Raw genomic sequence first — 20,353 nt, 5'->3', positions numbered from 1 at the left:
TTGATGCCTTCAGTGAGAATCTACCAACGTAAATGGTCATGAAAATAAAGAAACATTTTGAAGGTGTGCCTTCAATGACTTCTTGGTTCATTATTGAGCCTTCAAATCTGAAATTCACTTTAATGTTGTCTTCATTGAGCAATTGTGTTGATAAATGTGCCATGATATGATGTGACCAAGCTGTATGTCCACGACTTCATCTGATTTCATTGTCCCGCTTCTTTGTCCATAATGATGAGACACAGCATTATGTGTTTTGTTTTGTTTTTCTGTCCCGGCAGTCCAACCTCTTGTAATTATTAGCAATCTATTAGCATGCTAACCAGCTTCAGCTGACCTCCTGTTCTGTGTGTTCAACAGGTTTCAAAATAAATTCTGCTGGACTGGGTGTTTTTTAGTTAAATTGACATGTTAATTTAATTATTCTACCACATAACAGAAAGGACGAGGTGGAGAAAACAAAGAATGTGCAGCCAAAACAAGCCTTTCAGTCATGAACAGATATCATTGTGTGAACTAGCTTGCTAACTCTGAGAGCTGGTGGGTCTAAAATGCATCGTGATACCAAAGTGTTTGGTTCTGAATCAACACAGAGAGCTAAGTGGTAACATATTGAGCCTGTTTGTACTGTTACTCATTATAGCATCCCTACTGAGCACTTTATCAAGTGTTTTTTCCAAACATTTGCAAGCTGATTAAATACATAATGAGGGAGGCGCTGCAGCTAATCAGATATGTATAATAGATCTAATAATAGCTATTCATGTTTTGTGAATGTATTAAAGGTTTCTGATTCTCTGTTCCATAAAAACTTTTAGAATTTTATTAAATCACAAATGAGATTAATAATAATAAAAATGTAATTAATTTTGATGCATTCATCATTTTTAGCCTTATCAAATGTAATTGACTTGTGAAAGAAGATTGCTGTTTTTTCCCCTCAGTCATACACAAAATACTTAGAATTATATATATATAGTATAATGGAGAGAAACAACAGCCTAGTAGCTGGTTTATTCTAGTTACAACACAACAGAATCTCAGTCTTTCCTCAACTGCCCAATATGACCACTTCTAACAAACCGAAAATGTGTCTGATTCAGTCAGTATTCTGTGGTAAACAGTATATATGAACCAGAAGACCCGGGTTCAAATCCCACTTACTACAATTGTGTCCCTGAGCAAGACACTTAACACTAAATTGCTCCAGGGGGGACTGTCCCTGTAACTACTGATTTTAAGTCGCTCTGGATAAGAGCATCTGATAAATGCTTTAAATGTAAATATAACACCATTACATGATTCAGGACACTGAATGTACAACCTTTAGTTAGGTGATTTCCAACTTTATACTTTTATAGACTTTTATATGTCTGTTTATATTACACATTTTTATTTTGTTTGTCATAAGGTTTTAAAAAAATTTAAATATGGAAAACAGGAAAAACAGGATAAATACATATGATAAAATGGAATGTGAGAAATTATGTAAACAGATTTCCAGGGCCAGCACTGGGCACATCTGTTCCTGCCCCAAAACCGGTAATTACATGGGGACATTTGCATTTGTGCTAATTTTACTTCGCTGTGTGTGTGTGTGTGTGTGTGTGTGTGTGTCTGTATGCACACTGACTGAAGCTGTGACCTACTTACAGTGTTTTATTATGCCATGTGATGCTCATGCCACCCTCAGCACCCACCCACCCACACACACATTCTGTGCACACCCTCAGGGTCAGTTCACTTATTTCATGCTACTGTTTTCTTTATGTTTTATGACATATATGGAGTAATGACCCTTTCTGTACTGAGGAGACATAGTTGATGTGCATAAATGTATTTTGTATGTGTGTGTACAGGCCCAGTAAACCGCGGTCACCATCAGCCCAGGCCAAAGCTCATGGTGTGTTTATCATTTGAGATGATCTGAGAAGTTACCCTCTCTGCTTTACCCTTTGACAGGATGTAGGGCATTTTCACAATGCTCATCTCGGCTTGTCTTATGTTGGACAATGTGTGATCCTCTGGACCTGAAGCAATAAGGAGTTATACTCATCAGGATAATCGGTGCATTTTTATTACTCTCTTAGCAAGATCAATCTAGCATTTAAGGCTTGTTTTTGAATGTACTTGTGTAGTAATATTGGAAATAACATAACAAGAAAATGTTTATTAGAACAGTGTTTATATGGACTCGGAAGTCATCCAATTTTTAAATACAGACAAGAACAGGGAACTTTTTTTGCAATCTTGTCTTGCCTCTGCATTTTCAGGTAGGTGTAGAGTGAGTAACTACTGTGTCTACTGTAATCAAGACCAGTTCATTAGAACTAAATTTAACAGAACCGAAACGGTCATTTGAATTGTAATAATTCAGTATGCACCATACTGTGATCTCTCTAAATCTTTGAAGTTATTATTGGTTGATTGGTGGTGGCCTTTTGTGTGTTTGTTTGTGTGTATGAGTGAGAGAGAGTGAGATAATAGCTTTGTATCTTTATGATACAGATGATACTCATCTCTAACTCTAGATTAGAGAAAGAACGTTCTGCTGCATAGATACAGACTGAAGACTGACCCACTAACCTAATTCTCCCAGTGTGTGTGTGTGTGTGTGTGTGTGTGTGTGCATGTTTGGCCTTTGCAGGTTAGTCTGTGTGTGATAATGTACTTGGTAAGCCACTGACTGGGCATGAATGCAGTCTTAAAACCCCACAACTCTGCACAGGATTAGGGGGTTTTGATAGATGGATAGGGTAAAAGTTTAAAAATAGCTTGTGCTGTTAATGGTTTTGGTTGCATGAAGCTATTTTCTAAATGAAATTAGCTTAATTCTGCTTTCAGAACGTTAGGAAGATTAACCAGATTGGTAAAAGCGTTAACTATCCTAACCAACTCCATGTGCGTGTTGTGTCGGGTAGTTGAGTTGCTTTATCTTGTTTTCTGTTTTTTATTCTTATTTTCTTTTATGTTAAAGTGAGGTTGTGTGCATGTGTGTTCCCCAGCGAGAAGGAAGACATCCTGCTGGAGAGGCTAATTAGTCCTCTGTGTGTGTGTGTGTGTGTGTGTGTGTGTGTGTGTGTGTGTGGTTTGAAATGGTCTGGTTTGACTTATACAGGGTGAGAGACTGTTTCATCTGCCTTTTTTACATTCCCTCCATTCCACTGTTTAATTATCCTTCCTCTCTACTGTTTCCATCTGTTTGTTTGCTGCAGTGGCTTCACATGGATCCCACACAGACGCACACAGACACAGCATGTTCCTTATGTAATCGTAATGCTTCTCAGATACACCTCACACAGTCAGGTTGTTTGATCTTTTATACACTGGAAAACATGACCGTATTCGTGTGTATGTATGTGTGTGTGTCAGCCACCCTTTTGGTGGTTGTTTAATTTGTGAAAAACTGTGGACTGACACTAGGTCTCTCTTCTCTGGGGCAGGAGACATCACACAGAAAGGCTATGAAAAAAGGCGATGCAAACTGCTCCAGACCTACCTGCCCAGATACACAGGTAATGATCAGCGCCGATGATTTACAAGGAAATCGTTTTATCCAGTCGTAAGCTTTTCCCTTCAGTATCTTCAGTATCACGGCATTCTTTGGGGGTCACGTGACAAAGTACCTGGAATCACTGGTCACAGTTAATTGAGAGAATGAGGCTTTGGGGTTTTGCATGGGCTAAAAATAAGAATCAGCCTTTTATTTATGACTACACATTTTTGTGTTGCTCCTTTTGTGCTCTTAATAGTTATATCCACATTTGTGCATTCAAACAGAACTGAAATAAAACTGAACTAAATAATAATTTTCCCAGTTGAAGACCCCTTTCGTACCTTCATATTAACATGTGATTTCAGAGACAGTAATGGGAGATGGAGGCGGATGGAATTTAAACTTGGTTATATTGGTGTCATTTCATTCAATATAGGACCGAATTTAGTATTTATACTATTTATACTATTTTTAGTATTTATGGGGCAGTGGTAGCCTAGCAATTAAGGAGGCGGCCCCGTAATCAGAAGGTTGCCAGTTTGAATCCCGATCCGCCAAGGTGCCACTGAGGTGCCACTGAGAAAAGCACCGTCCCCACACCCTGCTCCCCGGGCACCTGTCATGGCTGCCCACTGTTCACCAAGGGTGATGGTTAAAAGTAGAGGACTTATTTCGTTGTGTCACCGTGTGCTGTGCTGCAGTGTTTCACAATGACAATCACTTATACTTTTTTCACTTATACAGTGATTTTAGAGAAGATTTCAAGGCATCGAGAAATATATGGTGTATCGTGATATATCATATTAATATATAAATATTGCGCTATAATTTTTTTAGGCCGCTAATACAGTGTACTTTATTCTAATGTGACTGTAAAGTATTATTAATGATCATACGGATTATTACTCTGGTGGCCCAGCTGAACACATTTACCAGATTACCAGCATGCTAGGTACATTACCCCAGCATGGTGTACATTTACATTTACCAGCATGCCTGACTACATGCATATTTTGTTGTAGGGCAAGAACGTCAGGACCACCGCTCACCGATCACTCCCTCTCCATCACGTTACCATCGGCGACGCTCTGCTGGGTCACGTGACGAGCGCTACCGCTCAGGTAGGAGGAATGGATGTGGCCAAGATGAGTATGTGAATAAACCTACGGACGAATAATATGAGTATTTCTTTGAGAAAAGTTTAAATAATTCATCATCTCCCATTTTTGATAATTGTATGCATAATTGTAGACATTCTATTCTTTCTTTCTGTCTGTAGATGTGCATTCTGAGGCAGTGCAGGCTGCATTACTGAGGCAGCGGGAGAGGAGGTTGGCTGTTCCAATGCCCTCAAAGCGCCGCTCTCTGGTGGTGCAGAACTCTATGGATGCATATACTCCACCAGGTGAAAGCACAATACTGTGTGTGCTTGGACTAAATGCTGCATCTTTTTTTTTTTAGGATTTGTTTATCTTAAGCACAATAATTGTTTTGTGACAATATTTTGTACTTACTAAGATACAGACTTTCCAATGTGGTGTTAAAAAGCCCATACTTTCTTTGTAGCCTGCCATCATGTACTCAGCATAATTTATGAGGAGTCGTTTCCTGTAGCTATTTTTTGTTTTGCTTTGTGTGTGTTTCTGTGGTGTACATATCAGTGGTGTGAGATTCATTGGTGTTTGTGTGTTTGTGTGTCTCACACAAGTAAGTCGTGACTCTAGGCTGTTTTTTGACCACCGGTTGTCTTGCGTCTTTTCCCTGCTGTGGCAGACACGTCATCGGGCTCTGAGGCTGAGGGCTCCCTGAGGGGCAGCCATGGCAGCGGCAGTGCGGAGGAGTGGATCAGTCGGGCGCTGCACAGCTCTTCATCCTCATCAACATCGTCTTCGTCGGCTCACAGCAGTGGTTCTGCCAACGCTGCTCGTCTTGCAGAACTAATCACGCACTCACACACAGGTACCACACACTCCCAGTTTGAAAGTTCCTATTTGAATGTTATTAGCAGAAAGAAAATATATAGTGTTAAATTCTGTGTTTTTAATGGAACCTTGTTCGTTTTAGATTCACTCGGGTGCTATTTCTATTTAGTCTGTATCTATATCAAGTCCACTTTAACATCACAGGTGGCCCAGGGTCTCATCTATCACTGAAGAGGAGAGGACTTATTGGATTCATTGAGAATGGGATTATGGGTAGGCGCTCATGTGAGGATGCCTCGGACCGGCCGTGGTCATCGCTGGACTCGGATGGTCAGTTTTCTGAGGGTTTCTGCAGTGCAGCGCTCTCTTTTTGTTCTGGATGTGCAGGGCTTTTAGAGTGTTGTGCTTTTCCAAACATAGCCAGACACGCACAGAGTGCAGACTACAGAGAAGAAGTTGTGAAGTGTAGCAGCCTTGGTATTCAGGCCAGACAAAGCAGAGCAAGATCAGAAAATAGACACATTCCTCCAGCAGAAAGACAGAGGAGACACAGAAAACAAGCATGAGATTTCAAAGACAGGAAGGGTCACTTTTAGTTATGCAATTTTTTTATGAAATAAAGAGACACACATGCTCTGCTTAATCCATGCATATTTTGCATATTTTTTTACTTACTGACGAACGAGAACACGGCTGCTCTTATTCTCTGGCACTGCCCGATGGAGACGGTGCCCAACCGCCCACCTACACTAAACTGTGTTTAACCCCCATGTAACGCACAGCTCACCATGCAACATTCAATTATTTACATTCAACCCACTCATTTCCCCACACATTTCCTTTCCTTCTTAGTCTAGCAGGCCTTTCTCCCAAGTGAAGGTGGATAAGCAACAATGTTTCCATCCACTTAAAATGAATGTAAATATTAACACTGTAATGCCCTTTTTATGTTTATGTCTGATGTATGCATCTGGTGCTGGCTCGGCCTGTCCGACAAGTTGATGTGGCCCCTGATCTTAAAAGTTGGCCCACCCCTGTGTTAGACTGTCTTCAGCAGAACAGTGGAGAGATTATGTTTGGATGCAGGTCTGGTCTGGTCACGTCAGCATCAACTGAAAATGGTGTATAAAAGAGAGCTTTTTTCTCATTCCTTAATGTTACCCTATGTCCACACAAGATGTCGGTGTGTTTATTCTTCGTGTTAAGTGTTAAGTATAGGATATTTTTAGATGTTTGCCCACAAGTCAACTTTCACCTTTACTTTGGAGCAGAGAGTCACTCGGCCCCCCCTGATGTCACCAGCGCCTCCTGTCCTTCAACTCAAGAGCAGCGGCTACAAATTGCCCCAGTAGCCAGACCCCCGCCCAAGTATGGCAACGCGGTGCTCATGGAAACGGGAGATGGTGAGAGATGACTTGTTCAATGACTTTTGTGTCTACGAGCTCTGTGTGTGTGTGCCTGCCTGTGTGTTTATATATGAATGATTGATTTATCAGTGAAGGTTTGTGTGATAATAGGATAGCGTGCAGCTGTGTAACCAGAATAACCAGTAACCTGTGTGTGTGTGTGTGTGTGTGTGTGCTCAGGTGTTCCTGTGAGCAGTCGTGTTTCTGCCAAGATCCAGCAGCTTGTGGACACACTGAAGAGGCCGAAACGCCCCCCACTGCGGGAGTTTTTTGTGGATGACTTTGAGGAGTTGCTAGAGGGTGAACACAAACGCACACACACACATATACACAGGCTTAACTTTAAGGCTTAATTAGTAATAATTAGAATATTCAGCTAGGTTATGAGGCAGTTAGTCCTTAGTGCTGATTAGGTGTAATTCATCTGTGTAAATATTTGTGTGTCTGCCTGGATGTGTGGTTGGGTGTGCAGTAACACAGCCGGATCCCAGTGTGCCGAGGCCTGAGGGGGCAGAGACAAACGTCGTCAGTGGAGAGAACCTAGGCGTGGTCAGCAACTGGCCACCTTCGCTAGAGGCGGGTCTCCAACGATGGGGTAACATCGCCCCGAAAGCTCCCTGCCTCACCTGTCTGGATACTACAGGAAAACCACTGTATACACTTACCTATGGTGAGAAAGCCGCGCACACAGTTGCCCCTATGTTCTGTGTGAAAGCTACCGTTGGTACCTTTGGAATGGGGGTGTGGGAGCCTGTTTTTTGAAAACAGCGCTGGGTGAGCTCAAGATGCTGATCACGCTTTTCTGTGTGCTCCATTATGTTATGCTTCATGCCGGATTATCAGACACTGGTGAAGCTTTCTGCCAAATCTGCTGGCTTCTGTGAAACAACCAGTGCTCTTCTGGGCTCTTTTTAATGGCAGTATAGTGGGATCTCTTTGTAAAAGGGGCTATAAAGGTCATGAACCCTGACTGAACTAGCATTGCCAGAGTATCGCAATGAATCTCATCCTTTAATCCCAGCTATATCTTCAATGCACACAATTCAATGCACGCTATATCCGTGTCTATAAATCAAATGACAGTATGTGTGAATATTTCAGCTCCTGTGGTTCACTAGTCCAGTGTTTGTCCTATTCTGGCCATATCTGCAAACTGGACCCCCCCCCCCCTGTATTTTTCACATCAGCTGCCCTATAAACGTCCCTCTTGGACATTGTAGAGGAATTGAATATCATTCCCTGTGATCTTGTTCTTGCTATACATAGACCATGAAGATGATTATTATGATGATGACGTTTCATTAAAAGAGGTTAATCTTAATTGTGTTATGTAACCACAGAGGCTAAAATTAGACACTTCCTCTTTCTCTCCCTTTCCTTTCCTCTCGATCGGTATACCAGAGAATAAAGGACTGTGTGTTTATTTGCTTTAACAAAGCACTCAAAGCACAATAAAGACCATCTGACAATAAAGACCACTTATGATTTAAGGCATTTAAGTGCTTTAGGGGTGCTCTAATATTAATAAGTAAGTGACAAAAAGTATCTCTGGACAGTCAGTGTGTGCTTTTGTAAATATCAATGATCAATATACTATAATGTATAAATTGTGTATCACTGCTCAAAAGCATGCATATATGTTCATAAATAAGGAGAGACCCAGTGCCACTGACCCACAAAGATTACAATATTGCCCACAAATATCACAATATGGCTAGTACTAGAAATATCTTCAGCCTGTCACAATGTTTTGGCTGATCTTCACAGTATTTGCTATGGTGTCCATTTATATTCCGTAACCGAATAAAACTGATTGTACGATTATACCTTCTTTATGATGTGTTAAGTGTTGAATTATAAAAAGGGCTGGGGTTAAATTTAATTCAAGACTTTACACAGCACTGTATAATGGTAATATGCATACAGTACAGGGCAAAAGTTTGGACACACCTTCTCATTCAATGTGTTTCTTTATTTTCATGACCATTTACATTGGTAGATTCTCACTGAAGGCAACAAAACTATGAATGAACACATGTGGAGTTATGTACTTAACAAAAAAAGGTGAAATAACTGAAAACATGTTTTATATTCTAGTTTCTTCAAAATAGCCGCCCTTTGCTCTGATTACTGCTTTGCACACTCTTGGCATTCTCTCGATGAGCTTCAAGAAGTCGTCACCTGAAATGCTTTTCCAACAGTCTTGATTTTCATCAGCTCAATGTCTGTGATCAGTTTACGATCATGATAAAAATGTCAAAAATTAGCATCCTTTGTGTGTGTTTACATTACTTTTAAATCTAGACATACGGCTGCTGAGGCATTGCAATAAATACATGCAGTTCCACGTGACATGCGGTTCACTGCATAAAACTAGCAAAGAGTGAAAAACGGGGCAAATAGGGCAGTGAATGGTTTTATATGGTAATAAACTGTTTATTATTTTTTATCTGTTTTTTATGACATTTAGATTTAGACTGAATCAGTGAGATAACAGCTGCTGCTGATTCGACATTAGTATGGTTGAGTTGCTCAGCCCTGATAACATGTCTCCAATAACAGGGAAACTGTGGTCACGGAGCCTGAAACTGGCCTACAGCATCCTGAACAAACTGGGCAGCAAGCACGAGCCCCTGGTCCGAGCAGGAGACCGGGTGAGTTGGGGAGAGAATGAAAGGGAATAAGTATGTTTTTCCAAATGTCTCTGGTAGTAGTTATTAGGGTGGTCATAGCCTAGTGGGTAACACACTTGCCTATGACCCAAAAGACCCAGGTTCAAATCCCACTTACTACCATTGTGTCTCTGAGCAAGACACTTAACCCTAAGTTGCTCCAAGGACACTGTCCCTGTAACTACTGATTGTAAGTCGCTCTGGCCGTCTGATAAAATGCTGGTAATGGATTTGGGGATCATTTGGGTCTAATAATGTGAATTACCACTCTACTGTTCATGGTTTTTCTTGTAACACAAACTGGGTCTGTTGTTTTCTACTATTCCCATACTAAGAATTAGGCAGTGCCTGAATATGACTTTACAGCTATTTTACATGGTTTTGTGTGTGTGTGTGTTTGTGGAGCTCTTGACTTCAAACGGTACACACAAATAAACACTGTAAGAGATATTATCAAAGTGAGCATGAGATACCATCCACTTTCAACAGCTACAGAGGGGGTGGGTGTACAAAGAGGGTGGAGGCAGAAAAAAATGACTGTAAGAGAGAAAGAAGGTTGGACTGAGGGGGACTGAAGAAATGGTTGTTAAAAACCTGCTGATGCTGGCAGTATCTGCACAGCTACACCTTATCTTTCATATCAGACCATGCCCTGTAGCAGGAGCGGTTATTACTCTAATTGCTAAATTACACCCTAACTGCTATAGAGCACTGCTTAACTTTCCAATTTTTAAACATAAAAATACACATATCTGGAGGTCTTTAGAATTTAAAAGTAGTATTGTAGGCCATACTCAGTGTGCTGTTTGTATGTCAGTAGGACTTGTAATATGTGTCTGGTTTATGTAAAGTGAAGCTGGAGTCCAGTCATGGTCGTTGTATGCTGTGTCTCTTGATATGAACATTATTGGCACAGTTGTATGACATTGGAACAGTGCTGGATTCCATTAAAATAAGTTGACCGTACCGTTGTGTGAACATCACTTCCTACAGGTGGCACTGGTCTTCCCCAACAATGACCCAGTTGGCTTCATGGTGGCATTTTATGGGTGCCTGTTGGCAGAAGTGGTACCTGTGCCAGTGGAGGTGCCCCTCTCCAAGAAGGTGAGCTGTTTCATGATGGATTTCTTCAAACTGTCTATTTTGTTAATAGTAATTAACAAATACAATTGTGGTCAGGGTTCCAATGGTCATTAAAAACCTGGAAAAATTATGGAATTTGAAAAGAGAATTTTACAGGCCTTGAAAAGTTTTGGAATACAAAATAATCATTTAAAGTCATGGAAAAGTCATTGAAATCTGATTGACACATGAATGTATAACATGAAGCACATGTATTGTATTGTATTGTATTGTTTGTTGTATTTGTAAGGTCATGATCCATTATAATTGCCTGTATTCTGTATGATCTGATGAAAGGATTCTGGGAGCCAGCAGATTGGTTTTCTCTTGGGCAGCTGTGGTGTTGCCGTGGCGCTGACCAGTGACGCATGCCATAAAGGCCTTCCTAAGAGCACCAGCGGGGACACGCTGCAGCTAAAGGGTAAGCCAGCATATGAAGACAGATCACTCACTTACAAATGTAATACACTGTTTTAATTAAATAAACATCAATCAGCCATAACTGCCACCAACACAGCCATGTTGGGCATGGACTCCACTGGACTATGCTGTGATATCTCTAAAAAGTGAGAGAAAAAGTGAATTGATTGTTATTGTGAAACACTGCAGCATAGCACACAGTGACACAATGAAATGTGTCTTCTGCTTTTAACCCATCACCCTTGGTGATCAGTGGGCAGGCATGACTTTGCTCAGTGGCACCTCAGTGGCACCTTGGTTGATTGGGAACCTTCTGATTACGGGGCCACCTCCCCATGTATGCATGCCCCAATATGCATGGTGGATCATTCTTGTTTTTTCCAGCTCATAAAATGATACAAGTTCTCTATACAAATAAGTAACTGCGGATGAGTGTATTAAAAATGTGTGTGTGTGTGTGTGTGTGTGTGTGTATAGTGCACATAAGAAAACACTATGGTGTATTGGATGAACTTCATCCCACTAATACTACATGTAATGTATTAAGTTCATAAATACTTGTTTTATTTTGGACATGTTTTGATTGTATGGTGTTTATATGTGTGTGTGTGTGCAGGCTGGCCAAAGTTACTATGGGTTGTTACAGAGTCTAAGCATTTGTGCAAACCACCCAGAGACTGGTACCCTCATATTAAAGATGCCAACAATGAAACTGCTTACATAGAGGTAAGTGTGAGTGGGTGCATGAGTGTTCATACTGACAATAAGTTCACTTCCAAACTACAATGCAGATATGGACATTAACATTTGTTTAATGTAGCCATGTAGCATCTGTTTGTGCCCACTTTTCAGACTTAGGAAATGATTATTTCACACTATATTAGATGTATAGTTAGAGGTTGAGGATATGATCATGGGTGAGGATATGATCCATTATTGACTGTGTTTGTTTTCATGTATGACAGTATAAGACTTGTAAGGATGGGAGTGTTTTGGGGGTGACTGTGACGAGAATTGCTATGCTCACACACTGCCAAGCTGTCACACAGGCCTGTGGATACACAGAAGGTGAGACACACATTTATTTTCCTGTGTAGTTTTCCTTCAGATGTACTAATGTTCTGTATGTGTGATTACCTCTGCAGCTGAGACCATAGTAAATGTGTTAGACTTCAAGAAGGACGTAGGACTTTGGCATAGCATTCTGACTGTATGTCTCTGTCCCTCATACACATATGCACACAAATCATATTACAATATTGATCAATATTGATTCTGTCTCGTTTTCTCATACTCTTTCTCTCCCTTTCATATAGAGTGTCATGAATATGATGCATGTCATCAGTGTCCCATACGCACTGATGAAAGTCAACCCCCTCTCCTGGATCCAGAAGATATGCCAGTATAAAGGTACAAAAATTCACACACCCACACACACACACACACACACACACACACACACACAGAAGAGTAAAGCAGTGGAGAAAGCAATTGCAGTTTGCTACACACCATTGTTCCAGCACTCACACCCAGGCAAACATCTGCTGAATCTCAGAACTTGTCCTTTTTTAAAGGGAAACATAAAGCCTCCTGCTGTTGTATTGCTTGTAATTTACGTTTGTGCCCCCTATTCCCTTGTCCCTCACAGCGAGAGTAGCATGTGTGAAGTCCAGAGACATGCACTGGGCACTGGTTGCCCATAGAGACCAGAGAGACATCAATCTCAGCTCACTGCGCATGCTGCTAGTGGCTGATGGATCTAACCCCTGTAAGTGTGTGTGTTTGATTGTGTGTGGTTGTACACTGGATGTCACCATGTTAATTCTCTTCCACTCTCACTCAGGGTCAGTCTCTTCCTGCGATGCCTTCCTGAATGTCTTTCAGACTAAAGGTCTCAGAACAGAAGTCATCTGCCCCTGTGCCAGTTCACCTGAATGCATGACTCTGGCCATCAGAAGGTAGAACATACACACTTAGGCACATTTTGTGTATATGAATGTGTGTTTGTGTATGTGTGTTATTGGTAGGCTCTATATACTCACTCATATATTTATTTGGTTTAGAGGATTGTAGCTGTTCTGGGTTATAGTCTCTCCACACACACATCTGCTCCCATAGTGCTGCACAACTGCCATCTGCTTTAGATTCTAACAGGAGTTTTACTGTGGGCTACTGCTGAGCTCTGTTCTGTAAATGTGTTTTTTGTGCTTCCTAAAACTTTTTTTTTGACAGGCCAACAGAGGACGGCTGCAAGGGTCCAGGCCGAGGGGTCCTCTCTTTGACTGGTCTGAGTCATGGGGTCATCAGGGTCGACTCAGAGGAGAAACTGTCAGTGCTGACACTGCATGATGTGGGATCCCTCATGCCTGGAGGTGAGAGCATGAGAAGAAGAAAGTGATTAAAAAGCACACACACAAACACACAAATGTGATGGGAGCATCCAAATTCACACACAATTACAGTCTCTCACACAAAGAGAAACAGATGCACACACACTCACATTTGGTTGTAATTTCCTTTTGAGGAACTAGGGTTTTAACCATGTACAATGTAATATACATATGTTAACATATGTTTTAAAGTTATATATATAACAAGCCATTCCTCATGCTAATCTTAACCATTATCTTAACCTCAATGTTAGATAAATCCAAGATGAAAATTGTAATCTGGATGTGTGCAATTAGTATGATAGTTTGCATTTGTGATATATTTTGGATCAAAGGGACACCGTGTGGACACGAAAAAACGTGTCCACACGTGTCCCAGTCCACACTAGAAGGGATGAGAATTACTTCAACCAGTCCATTGCTGAAACCAAGAAACTTTTTTTGTAACCTACACCAAAGCAGTCCTCCCCATCGGCCTCCCTTGCTCTCTTGCTCATCCTTTTTCATTAGCCCAGCAAGCTTGTGCCCCCTTGTGGATGGGATGTGATCATGGAAGTGTTCTGTCTCGCTAAAATGCAGAAATCAGCCCCCCACATCCTAACAATCAGTAACAAAAAGCCTATTTTTTTTTTGCAAACCAGCAAAACATCTATTTAATTAACACACACAAACACTATAATAAGAAACATTGACCTGTATGTTTCTAATTTCCTTACCCACTCTTCCTTTCTGCCTCTGTGATCAGCACTGGTGTGTGTGGTGAGGTCAGAGGGTGTTCCTCAGCTCTGCAGAGCAGATGAAATTGGGGAGGTTTGTGTCTGCTCTGTTGCCACGGGAACGTCCTACTATGGTCTCACTGGTATGACAAAAAACACGTTTGAGGTGAGCTTTTTCTGTGTCTGTGTGTGTCCCTTAAAATGAGTGCGTTGGAATGAACACTTTCTGGAAGGAGATCTTGATGAGCAGTGTTGAACACTGGTGTCATACAATGTAGTTTTTTTATTTTTACAATGAGATGGTCTACTAATACCTGTATGTGTGTTTGTATTTTTTCCAGGTGTATCCAGTGAACTCCAGTGGTGTTCTGGTATGTGAGTATGCATTTGTGCGCTCAGGGCTGCTGGGATTTGTTGGTGGAGGAGGCTATGTGTTCATCACCGGCAAAGCAGATGGTCTCATGGTGGTGGGTGGGCGGCGACACAATGCTGATGACATCATTGCCACAGCCCTTGCTGTCGAGCCAATGAAATTTGTCTACAGGGGGAGGTGAGTGTGTGTGTGATTATACTGTGTGTGTGTGTGTGTTTTGTATGAATATAATATGTCTATTTGTGCCTGTGTGTTAATGCAGAATTGCAGTATTCTCCATCACTGTGCTGCATGATGAGAGGATAGTGGTTATAGCAGAACAGAGACCAGAGGCCACAGAGGAGGAGAGCTTCCAATGGATGAGTCGTGTGCTGCAGGTAAACACACACACACACACACGTGTAAATTAACAGCACTATATACTGTATCTTAATTAAGGTCAACAACATAAGGTCAACACTTAATTTTTATTTTGATCACATAAAACAAAGAAAAAGTTCCTCTGGTCAAACAGGAAAAGAAAACAAAAGTGTATTGCAAGTTAGTAAACTAGTAACTCACCTTAAAACCACATTCAATTACCTCCATCACTGAACAGCACTCATCTCTCCCACAACTTCACTGCAAAAGGGAGTAGGCAAGGGCATCGAGTTACTCTAAAACAGAGGATGTCCATCCCCAAACCAAAAGTAACACAATCATAACATATTTACATATCTTGTGTAATTATACATGTGCAGCTTTTTCCCTACCTGTGCTTTTTTTTTATGAACTTCGTTGTTTTATTGGTTGACTGTGTGTGTCTGCATAATTACAGGCAATTGATGGCATACATCAGGTGGGAGTGTACTGCCTTGCACTGGTGCCCTCTAACATGCTGCCCAAGACCCCTCTGGGTGGAATCCACCTGTCGGAGACACGTCAGCTCTTTCTAGAAGGATCTCTTCACCCCTGCAGTGTCCTCATGTGCCCACACACTTGCGTCACCAACCTGCCCAAACCCCGCCAGAAACAGCCAGGTTAGTATTTACATCTAGAAGTACTTAAAGTTCAGTTCACTGCAGCATGTATCAAGTTTAAATCACATGCAGAATAGAACACATTAGATATATCTTTAATAATAATAATAATAATGGATTCTCTGATTGATCAGAAAATATCTACCTACACTTCCTAATAGGTTTTAACTTTAACTAATACGTTTTTAATTAATAATAAACTTGACATCATGCATCACTGTGAGACATTGTCACACACTTGTATGCATGAGGCTACAGCAGAACCAGAGTTGCTGTTTCATGGTATAGTATAATTGAGGTGTGATAATTCATTTAAATTTTATTGTTCAGGCAGCAGTTTGTACAACAGTAAACAGAGGGAAATTCCCTTTAAATTGACAAAACTGAAGAAGCAATGCATTTTAAATCAATTTAAATAAATAAAATGAATTACTTTGTTTTTATACTGCAGAGGTGGGTCCAGCTTCAGTAATGGTTGGGAATCTGGTGTCAGGAAAGCGAATTGCTCAGGCCAGCGGCAGAGACCTGGGCAGCATGGAGGACAATGACCAGGTAATGATGTGTGGGGATCCTGTGGCTGTCTGATCACGTTGGGTGTACAGTGCTGCTTTGTACACTGCCTGTTGAGAGATCCTGCCCAATTCTTGTTTGCAAGTGCAGTACACTGACTTCAGTTTGAGCCTGCCTTATCAGACAAAATTTGTAACTTATTATTTGCATTTCTTCATAAAAAAAGTTCACAATCAGTAATTATCCATTAGAAGACAATGGAACTCATGGCACTCTTGCACACTTGAGGATTAACAGAAATTGAAGGCTAATATTTATTACCTCTTTGTGGCAATAATTTAATTCCCATGTATTTAAAGAGTGGAGTGTTTGTCCACTAACTAGTTTGATCACAATATATAAGAAAAACCGTTGCTTACTATATTTTTCAGGGACTAAAGAAAGTACACATTCACTAAACAGATCAGCCAAATACAATATTTTGTGAATGTGTTCACAAGTTGTTTAAAACCATCTTCTATAAAATGTGTTTTAAAGGTAAATGGTATCATTCCTGTTGTCAATTATGCCTACTTTTCCATTCCATTCTGTTCTTTATTTTGTTTTGTAGTTTATCTTCTTGTCTGAAGTGTTACAGTGGAGAGCTCAGACTACACCTGACCATGTATTATACACACTGCTGAACTCGCGGGTAAGATGCACACACACATCAAACCAGTGGTGACATACTCTACAAACATACAACGGAATGTGTTGTTATGTGTTTTTGCAGGGGGGAGTGGCCACATCTGTAACATGTCTGCAGCTTCATAAAAGAGGCGAAAAGATTGCCGCCCTGCTGGCAGAGAGAGGGCAATTACAGGATGGCGACCATGTGGCGCTAGTGTACCCTCCAGGTACACACCCCCAAGCCCCCCACCCCAAACACACACGCACACACTCTCGCTCTCTTTCTCTCTCTCTTTCAATGGTGTGTACTTTTGTTCTTATTCCAACGACAAAATCTCTGTGTGTCCTTATCTTTTTCTGTGTGTGTATCTGTGTGTGCTTGTGTGTGTGATGCAGGTATAGATCTGATTGCAGCATTTTATGGTTGTCTATATGCTGGCTGTGTGCCAATCACTGTAAGGCCACCTCACCCTCAGAACATCTCAACCACATTACCCACCGTCAAGATGATCGTAGAGGTACACTTAAGTTTTTACATTTTTGAGGGGACCTAGTACAATAAAAATATATCATGTGAATTGTTACAAATGTTAGCTCTATAACAAGACTTTTCTCATCTCAACTGTAACTCTGCCACCAAACATAAAACAAACCTTGTTAAAATATGAACATACACACAGACCAAATACCAAATTCTGTGTATGCATGTTATGTGAGTCCTCTCTCTCTTTGTGTGTGTGTTTGTGTGTGTGTGTGTGTGTGTGTGTGTGTGTGTGTGTGTGTGTGTGAATCTATCTCTGTAGGTTAGTCGCTCAGTGTGTGTGATGACGTCTCAGGCCATCTGTAAACTTCTGCGATCCAAAGAGGCATCTGCTGCTGTGGACTTTAGGACATGGCCTCCTGTCCTTGACACAGGTGTGTGTGTGTGTGTGTGTGTGTGTGTGTGTGTGTGCATAGTGTGTGTTTCTGTGTTTAATATGCTGTTTCTTACTAACTCAAGGCTATGTGCATTTATTGACAATAATTGAAATGAGTAATGTGTGTGTACATCTATGTTTAGATGACCTCCCAAAGAAGCGTTGCCCTTTGTTGTGTAAGACATCTGATCCAGACTCACTTGCTTACCTGGACTTCAGTGTGTCCACTACTGGCATGTTGGCTGGGGTGAAGGTACACACACACACACACACACACAAACACACAGGTTCTCTCCTTCTAAATTTTAATTTACGGCATGTAACAGACACTCATGTCCAGATTGACGTACATCAGTGCTTTGTACTGATCTTCATACCTGTATAATAGCAAGACTTAAACAAACAACTGCTGTTCAACAGAGACCATCAGCATCAAAAGCACTATGGTGCAAAGAACCTTACATTTCATAACAAGAAAAAAGTACAGTCAAGAGTAATAATGGAGAAGTTAGGTGTAGTTTGTCCTGAAGGTTATTCTTGAAGAGGTGGGTCTTTTATTGTCATTTGAAGATGGAAACTGTTGACTCAACTGTTGAGACAAGACAAGAGGGGGTTTCTTTCTTATCTTCTATTGGTGAAGTGCTTAATTATCTGAGAGGACTAGAAATGTGAGAGATAAGAAGGCTCACATCCTATATGTAGTTGGGTCTAGTTAGGGGCAGTGGTGGCCTAGCCGTTAAGGAAGTGGCCCTGTAATCAGAAGGTTGCCGGTTCAGATCCTGAGCCGCCAAGGTGCCACTGAGGTGCCACTGAGCAAAGCACTGTCCCCACACACTGCTCCCTGGGCTCCTGTCATGGCTGCCCACTGCTCACCAGGGGTGATGGTTAAAAGCAGAGGACAAATTTCACTGTGTGCTGTGTATCACATTGACAATCACTTTACTTTCTTTCTTTCAATATTTCAGTAAGTGTTTTGATTTTAATGTGGGCAGTCACAGGAATCCAGTGAAGGGTTTGTAGCAGAGGTGTTTGTTCTTTGAACTTTGTTTTAAAGGTTGTATATCCTTGTGGACATGTTTTTCTGTGAGACACATGGCCATACATGTTCACATTTTAAGTCTCAAGTTCCAGTCCAACAGATATCTGTGTGTGTGTATTGTGTAGATGTCCCACTCCTCTGTTAGCGTGTTGTGCCGGTCGGTGAAGCTCCAGTGTGAGCTTTATCCATCTCGTGAAGTGGCCGTGTGCTTGGACCCCTACTGTGGCCTCGGCTTTGTACTCTGGTGCCTGTGCAGGTAAACCCACACACATACCATACACACACATTTTAGTTTTACTATTAGGACCAGTGGTGATAACTATGTCAAGAAAAAGGTCACAACTGAAAAATATTTTAATTTTTATTGTTTTTTTTCATATACAGACATACTCTCTTTGTCCCTAAAATCCCAACTTGTTTTGTAGAAGCACATTCTAAGAATTTACCATACAATTTTACCACACTCAAATTTTTTGTATTTTTTTCACCATTGTTCACTTATAACAGAGGTCAGAACACAATTAACAGAAATGAACACTTTCAGTAGTGCGAGATGCTGAGTGTCCGTATGCTCTTTGCAGTGTATACTCAGGGCACCAGTCCATCCTGATAGCTCCATGTGATCTGGAGGTGAATGCTGCTCTGTGGCTCTCCGCTGTGAGTCAGTTTAAAGTCAGAGACACCTTCTGTTCCTACTCAGTCATGGAGCTCTGCACCAGAGGTCTGGGAGGGCAGACGGACTCTCTTAAGGTGAATAGTTTCTCACTCTCACACACAAATGCATACTTGGAATATGGTGGAAACACTGATGGTGTGTTTGGTAGTATCATGTATCATGGTATTTCAAGGAAATTTGCAGTTATGCCATTTATGAGATATAAAAATAAAACTGTGCATTGATTAGGCAGAACAAAGTAAAGGGGAATTTTACATTCTGATCCTTACTGTAATTGGTGATAGACCCGTTTAAAACTGCCACAAGGTGTAATAAGCACCAAAATGGCCAATATAGTGTTAAGTAAACCAATAACATAACCACTTTAGATTTAAACAATAATAAAATGAACTTAAAGTTGTAAATCTTCAGAACACATCTTGTAGCTACCCTTTTGTGTACTGTATACATGTACACATGCTTTTTATGTGCGTGGGGTTTAAAAAGAATTGAAATTGCATATTAATTTAAAAACAGGAGCTTGCTGCTCCTGCCCACTTTTTTCCTGTTATGGTCCAATTACATGATTACTTGATTCTCATCCTATGGGAATCCCACAGGAATCTTGTTACCCATGAAATTTATGAAAAACTGTCAGGCTATAATCATCATTTGAGGTAGACATGTTGTTCATGCTCAGACATGTTTGGGCTTGTGTCATTGTTGTGTGTGATTCATTCATCGGTTTACTATTTTATTGATATGGTAATATGCTCTTTTCACATTGAATGAGTTTTATGATTGATGTGGCACTGACTTAGTGGGTAATAACTTTCTCTTTCTGTCTGTCTCTCAGTCTCGTGGGGTGGACCTGTCACGTGTGCGTACATGTGTGGTGGTAGCCGAGGAACGGCCGCGTCTCTCCCTCTCCCTCTCCTTCTCTAAACTCTTCAAGGACCTGGGCCTTCACCCGAGAGCAGTGAGCACAGCGTTTGGCTGTAGGGTCAACATGGCCATCTGCCTGCAG

The 20,353-nt window shown here is 41.1% G+C and overlaps 1 protein-coding gene across 2 annotated transcripts in view; it reads left to right on the top strand.

Moving 5' to 3' along the window:
• The window catches only part of LOC114788853 (disco-interacting protein 2 homolog C-like), a 39,162-nt gene that overhangs the window by 12,369 nt on the left and 6,440 nt on the right, over positions 1 to 20,353 (top strand). For both annotated transcript variants that reach the window (XM_028977779.1, XM_028977778.1), the window contains exons 2-32: positions 3,444 to 3,515; positions 4,519 to 4,617; positions 4,776 to 4,901; positions 5,270 to 5,455; positions 5,623 to 5,748; positions 6,690 to 6,821; positions 7,005 to 7,124; positions 7,297 to 7,494; positions 9,387 to 9,478; positions 10,490 to 10,600; positions 10,916 to 11,039; positions 11,655 to 11,764; positions 12,004 to 12,106; positions 12,184 to 12,248; positions 12,355 to 12,448; positions 12,687 to 12,806; positions 12,882 to 12,996; positions 13,271 to 13,410; positions 14,174 to 14,310; positions 14,486 to 14,694; positions 14,780 to 14,894; positions 15,335 to 15,536; positions 15,988 to 16,088; positions 16,657 to 16,737; positions 16,819 to 16,942; positions 17,112 to 17,233; positions 17,519 to 17,630; positions 17,776 to 17,885; positions 18,797 to 18,927; positions 19,253 to 19,421; positions 20,183 to 20,353. In XM_028977779.1, coding sequence (XP_028833612.1) covers positions 3,444 to 3,515; positions 4,519 to 4,617; positions 4,776 to 4,901; positions 5,270 to 5,455; positions 5,623 to 5,748; positions 6,690 to 6,821; positions 7,005 to 7,124; positions 7,297 to 7,494; positions 9,387 to 9,478; positions 10,490 to 10,600; positions 10,916 to 11,039; positions 11,655 to 11,764; positions 12,004 to 12,106; positions 12,184 to 12,248; positions 12,355 to 12,448; positions 12,687 to 12,806; positions 12,882 to 12,996; positions 13,271 to 13,410; positions 14,174 to 14,310; positions 14,486 to 14,694; positions 14,780 to 14,894; positions 15,335 to 15,536; positions 15,988 to 16,088; positions 16,657 to 16,737; positions 16,819 to 16,942; positions 17,112 to 17,233; positions 17,519 to 17,630; positions 17,776 to 17,885; positions 18,797 to 18,927; positions 19,253 to 19,421; positions 20,183 to 20,353 — 3,917 coding nt within the window. The remainder of the gene's footprint in view (positions 1 to 3,443; positions 3,516 to 4,518; positions 4,618 to 4,775; positions 4,902 to 5,269; positions 5,456 to 5,622; positions 5,749 to 6,689; positions 6,822 to 7,004; positions 7,125 to 7,296; positions 7,495 to 9,386; positions 9,479 to 10,489; positions 10,601 to 10,915; positions 11,040 to 11,654; positions 11,765 to 12,003; positions 12,107 to 12,183; positions 12,249 to 12,354; positions 12,449 to 12,686; positions 12,807 to 12,881; positions 12,997 to 13,270; positions 13,411 to 14,173; positions 14,311 to 14,485; positions 14,695 to 14,779; positions 14,895 to 15,334; positions 15,537 to 15,987; positions 16,089 to 16,656; positions 16,738 to 16,818; positions 16,943 to 17,111; positions 17,234 to 17,518; positions 17,631 to 17,775; positions 17,886 to 18,796; positions 18,928 to 19,252; positions 19,422 to 20,182) is intronic.

The sequence above is a fragment of the Denticeps clupeoides genome, chromosome 4, assembly GCF_900700375.1.
Source record: "Denticeps clupeoides chromosome 4, fDenClu1.1, whole genome shotgun sequence".
NCBI classification, from domain to species: domain Eukaryota; kingdom Metazoa; phylum Chordata; class Actinopteri; order Clupeiformes; family Denticipitidae; genus Denticeps; species Denticeps clupeoides.
Note: the sequence above shows the minus strand (reverse complement) of the source record. Positions and strands in the feature narration are given on the sequence as shown.